Genomic DNA, 6103 nt, shown 5'->3' on the forward strand with positions numbered 1-6103 from the left:
GCCACTTCCTTATCTCAAATCCTTAAGTAGCAAGATAAAGATGATGTTCAAGTAGTGAAACTACCTCCTTTGGCTGCTAATATGGCTCAATTTTATAATGAAGATGACACTTTGAGGACCCTAAATTTTACTGTGGAGGCTACTAAGCTTTGAGGAAGCCAGGTATTCTTTTCTTTCAGGATTAATGAAGTTATGCATTCTTTCTTAAGACCCCTTTCAACTCAAGAACAAGTTGAGTCTACATCTTTTTTTTTCCTTTCTTCCAAAATCACTTGTCTATCATATTTTTAAAACCACTAAAGCCACTTATTTTGGTAGTTGAGTTTTCTGAACGACCCCTTCTAAAGAGTCAAGCATTCTATTTTCTTCCTGGATGTCGAGACTTGCTCCGACATACAAGTCAATATAGAAAATTATTAGGCATCACTCAAGCTCTAAAATTAGCCACCTTCAACCTTTCACACATTGCACCCCCTTTTAGGAGCGAGTCTTTATTTTTGGTGTACGTTGACCGACAATTTATGTTTTTTTTATAGTATGATGGGACCAATCTTGATGGAGTTTGTTGCTTTAACAAGTCTGCTTTCTGATAGGAAATGCGTATCTTAGTCTTTTGATTGTCCTAAAGAAACTTTTGATTAAGTTTGACTCGACTGTTATCTCAGGCTTTGTTCAAAATAACATGGGTGAAAGTGGTGACCCTATTTCTAATAGCGAGTATGTAGTTTTTCTTTTATGTTAGCGGACGGAATGCATTTGTTTTTTGTCCTAAGTCAATTTAAATTAAAAAAAGCAACTATCTTCCTTTAGGTAGCGTTTGTTTTGAGATACTGAAATGGAGACTGGGAGACTTATACTCAGTATCATGTTTGTTGGCTCAGAGACTGGTACTAAAATTTTAGTCTCTGTCTCCAAAATTTTAGTATTTCAGTATCTCTAAATAGTAGGAACACAGAAAACTGAAATTTTTGGAGATAAAGACTAAAATTTTAATAATATTTTATATCTAAAGTACCTCCATTTCAATTAATTAATTCCAACTTTACTCTTTGTACAAATAAAATTAGAGTTTCATTCTTATTTCAGTTTTTGTCTCCCACTTTACACCAAACACAATATTAAAATTTATTTCAATCTCAGTCTCTCTTAGTCTCTTAGTCTCTTAGTCTCTGTCTCTCTTCCAAACTTCCAAATGCTACCTTAATGATCATGCTACATGATGAGAAATATGTCGACCTTTCATCCCTTATTATAGGTCAACTATATGAGTATTTATCTCTAATGGTTAGTACGCCAAGGGAAATCCTCGATTAACCCATTTGGCCCTCTATGGGTTGTGAATCTTTGGTTAAAAGCTATTTTAGAACCATAATTCACTTCTTCTTCGGTCGACATTCCAAAGTCATCCATTGATGGAGTTCGACTTTCCTTCCTCTCATTGTCGAAACCCAAAAATATGTTTACTACAAATTCTTTTGTCATTTCATTTCTTTATTAATTGAACATTAAGTCAGATGACAATACCTCTTATTATCCTAATGCATTTATCTATCGACCAAGTCTTTTGCTCTTTCTCAATTCTTTCGTAAGTTCCAAACTAAAAAACCAGACCATTGTTAATGACTTATGGTCACGTATTTGCACTCCCAACTCCTTTCTGTCGAGCTTTCTCATGATTCAACAATGGCTCTGAAAAAAAATTGGTGACCTATTTACTTCAATATGTAGCTTGACAATTTGGGTTGGCTTAAGTACTACTTTTTCCTTTATCTCTCAACCTAAAAGCTCAATGGTTCACTATAAAATGCAGGAGATGAAAAAATTTGACAAAGTTTTGGATTTCAACCAATGGCGGAACTTGAAACAAAATTTTAGGGGCCAGATAGAAGATAATTGTCAAGATGCTTTTGATATGGACCCCATTTAAGTTAAGCTCGTCTAACCTCATCTCTCTGACTTGGGTGATATTACCAAATTTGAAGCCGTTTTCTAGGGTCTCCTTCCAAAGAATTAAGGTTAAATTCATCAGATGAAGTCTTTGAACTTTTGAAGATTGTATCTCACTTTTTTCGTGTTTCATTAAAGTAGAAGAACTATCTACAGGTGTTAATATTGTAAAAGTTATATGTTCTCCTTCTTGAATATTAGCCTTCCTCTTAAAAAATGTATCAATTCTTTGATTTTTTTTATGATTATTTTATATAAAAATTTAAATATATATCCTGTAAAATATGTAAAAAAGAAGTTAGAAGGACAAATATTAAAATTTATAATATTTATTGAATTTTTTTATCAATTTATACAAATACAATAATATCAATACTTATTGAATATTCTAATATTTTTTATCATATAAAAAGTTAAATTAAATAAAAAGTAAAATATAAAATAATATTAAATTACATAAATAAAAAATACCTAATTTTTTATATTTGAACTCAAAGGTAGAATGAGTGTTGCTTATTGAATAGAGAGTTATGAAATACGAATACACTGAGTTCAGTCCAAATCCAACATATTTTAAATGTTTAAAACTAAAAACTATTGTGTAATAAAAATAAGAGATAAAGATTAAACTTTAGTATTTTAAGTCATAGTAAAATATTTGAGCCAATTAAACTATTTTTTACTTTTTAAAAAAATATTACTAATTTTTTTAATAAAAATTTAGGGGGACCATGGCCTCCTCATAACTGACCTCTGATTTCAACCACCAAATAATGAACGAACAATATCAGAGTTTGAATGTTGCCTGTTACTTCTTGTTTACCTCCTCATTCCACACATGGTGGTCAAATTATTTTGTTTCTCAATGCTCCTCAATCAATCAAGTTCTTTTTAATTTAGTTTTTTCTGTTAGTAGACTGCAACAATGTTAAAGAAAATTAAGGACAACCACATAGCAAAAATATTAAAATTTGAGAAGTATTACAAAGTTAAATGGTACTTAAAAAATAAAATGGATTTTCAATAAAATTTTTGAGATATAGAAAAAGAAAAAATAAAGGCACATTTTGATATGGGTTTTTGATTGATATATTTAATATGAATTATTTAATAAACTTGTTTTAGATAAGCTGAAAGTGAAGAAAGAAAAAAGGTAAACCACCTTATAAGTTATAATTTGTATACACTCGTTTTCCTTAAATATAACTAATTTTGCAGACAAATTCTTAATAAATCTTAATATCCAGACCCAAATTATCTTTTCCTTTTTATTTAGAGGAAACAAAAGCTTAACTTTTAAGTTATCCTGTCCAAAAGTGTTTTTTTTATAGAAGCAAACATTAGGAAGGAAATATTTTCTTAACATGCGAAGCAACATATTATTTGCAAACTTAATAATATTAGTAATCTTACTTTAACTTAAAAATTGCAGTGAGTGATAGTACATAATAGTCTCTCTCTCTCTCTCTCTCTCTCTCTCTCTCTCAAAATATTGTTCATGGTTGCATAGTTGATTTGATTAAGACAACTTACCTTATAGCCTGTCATTTTCTGCGAAGAAGCAGCACTTCTCGAATTCATTGGTCAATAAGATATGGCAAGGAAACCAGTAGTCAATATATATTCATCACTCTTAAAAGTTAAAACAAAATAAAAGAAAAAAAAAAACGATTTTAGGAATAATTTAGAAATTTCTGCGCAGAACAAGTAGGAGTCAAAAACCTTGAAAACGGAACGCCCTAAAAGAACAACACGTTTATATATCCATTTACTTTGAAATATAAAACTTGCCGGCACGGACCTTCTTTGTGCGACGACTTCTTCAAAGTTCAAACACATTAATTCCATCATCACCATTATCAATACCAATTCCAACAATATCATTCCCTGCAACATCATCATTGATTCATTCTTCATCACACTTCACAAACCAAAATTATATTCGCCTTCAAATAAATCAATTCTCTTACCTTCTCACTTCTCAGTTCTCATCAACAACAACATGAAGCTTTGGCCATGGCCTTGGGCCACTTCCATATCTACCCTCTTCTTCATCGTTGTTTCCACCTTCCTTGTCCTTCGGTTCTTCCGCAAAACCTCTGCTCTCCAAATCCTCAATAAATGGTGGCTCTCCTTCGAGGACCGACTCCACGTCCACCAGTCCTTCAAAGTCCCACTCTACAACCACCATTTCCAGGAGAATCATCTCTACCGGAAAATCCTCACCTACCTCGATTCTCTCCCTTCGGTACAAGACTCCGATTACACTAACCTCTTCTCCGGCCACAACCCCGCAGATATCTACCTCCACCTCGACGCCAACCAGACCATTCAGGACATCTTCCTCGGCGCCAAGCTCTCTTGGACCAAGACCAATGACGCCGTCATCGGCGGCGTCGGTTCCGATTCCGCCGCTCTCGTGCTCCGAATCAAGAAGAAGGACAAGCGCAGGGTTTTCCGGCAGTACTTCCAGCACATTCTTTCCGTGGCGGAGGAAATTGAACTGAGAAGGAAGGAGATCAGGCTGTACACGAACTCCAGCGCCGGCGAGTCGTCGCGGTGGAGGTCGGTCGCGTTCACGCATCCGGCGAGCTTCGATACGGTGGCGATGGACGCCGAGCTGAAGAACAAGGTGAAATCGGATCTGGACCAGTTCCTCAAGTCAAAGCAGTACTATCACCGGTTAGGCCGCGTTTGGAAGCGGAGTTACCTCCTCTACGGTGCCTCCGGCACGGGGAAATCGAGCTTCATCGCCGCGATGGCGAAGTTCCTTTGCTACGACATCTACGACATCGACGTTTCGAAGGTAACCGACGGATCCAATTGGAAAACTCTGCTGATGCAAACGACGAGCAAATCGATGATTGTGATCGAGGACCTAGACCGGTTACTGTCTGGAAAATCAACGGCGGTGATCAGCGTTTCGAGCATACTGAACTTCATGGACGGCATCGTTTCGTGCTGTGGCGAGGAGCGCGTGATGGTGTTCACGATGAACGGCACGAAGGATGAGGTGGATCAAGCGGTGCTGAGGCCTGGTAGGATTGACGTTCACATACACTTCCCCTTATGCGATTTCTCAACGTTCAAGATTCTCGCGAGCAGTTACCTAGGGCTTAAGGAACACAAGCTTTTCACTCAGGTGGAGGAAGTTTTCCAGACCGGGGCACGGCTTAGCCCGGCCGAAGTCGGCGAGATTATGATATCGAACCGGAATTCACCGACTCGGGCCTTGAAAACGGTTATAACGGCTTTGCAGGCTCAATCAAACGGTGGTGGTGATTCGAGGATAGCAAGAGGGGGAGGGAGGTTGAGTGAGAGCGGCTCGGGTCGGAGCAGTGATGATAACGAATCGGGTGCGGTTATATGTAGGGAAAGCTTTCATACTGTAAGGGAGTTCCGGAAGTTGTATGGGCTTCTGCGGATGGGAAGTAGGAGGAAGGAGGAGAAGGAATATTCGGGGCCCATTGAGAAGGATACTCCATCAATTGAGGGTGGTCGGGTGAATTAGATCTGAATTGTTTTTTTTTTCTTCTATAGATGGGCTCAACAAAAAAATTGTAAAGTAGCTGCTTGGTACTAACAATTATATTGCATTGGTTATTTTTTTAATTTTTTTTTTCTTTTAGTTTGGGGGTTTTCAGTCATTAATTATATAATTTTTTTTTTTACGACAGGAAAAAAATTATCTGTGCATTAAAGTGCCAAAAAAAGAATTTCACAGTGTAATCTTTCTTAGTGTAAAAATACGATGTGAATATTGAGTAGCTAGTCTTAAAAAAAAAAAACAAAATGTATTTTTTTCTTTTGTCAATGAAATGCATCATGTTATTTTTTAAATTTGTTTGATTAACATTCTTTCCTGCGATAATCGGAAGAAATCTTAGGTTTGGGCTCACTTAGAATTTACCATTGTGCGCCAAAGCAATATATTTCGGGGGCAGGACAGGAATTTGATAAACCATAAACTATGCCAAAGATTATTGAAAATTATTATATGTATTGTTTTGAGATGTTACATTAATACCTTAGACATATGAAGACAACTGGGCCTGTAACAAGGGTCATACAAAGCAATGAATATCGATAGACTATGATGTTACAACTTGCACAAGCTCCAACAGGGAGAAAAATTTTCTCTCATCAGGAGAGAACT

General features: G+C 36.1%; 1 protein-coding gene across 1 annotated transcript; it reads left to right on the forward strand.

Moving 5' to 3' along the window:
• Nucleotides 1-3548: 3548 nt before the first annotated feature.
• On the forward strand, nt 3549-5787 carry LOC107605861 (AAA-ATPase At2g46620). The gene has a single exon (XM_016307790.3). It carries the CDS (start codon nt 3950-3952, stop codon nt 5456-5458), a length of 1509 nt encoding a protein of 502 aa, XP_016163276.1. The 5' UTR covers nt 3549-3949; the 3' UTR covers nt 5459-5787.
• The last annotated feature ends 316 nt before the right edge of the window (nt 5788-6103 follow it).

Source organism: Arachis ipaensis, chromosome B7 (genome assembly GCF_059453495.1).
Source record: "Arachis ipaensis isolate K30076 ecotype BB chromosome B7, ASM5945349v1, whole genome shotgun sequence".
Lineage (NCBI taxonomy): Eukaryota > Viridiplantae > Streptophyta > Magnoliopsida > Fabales > Fabaceae > Arachis > Arachis ipaensis.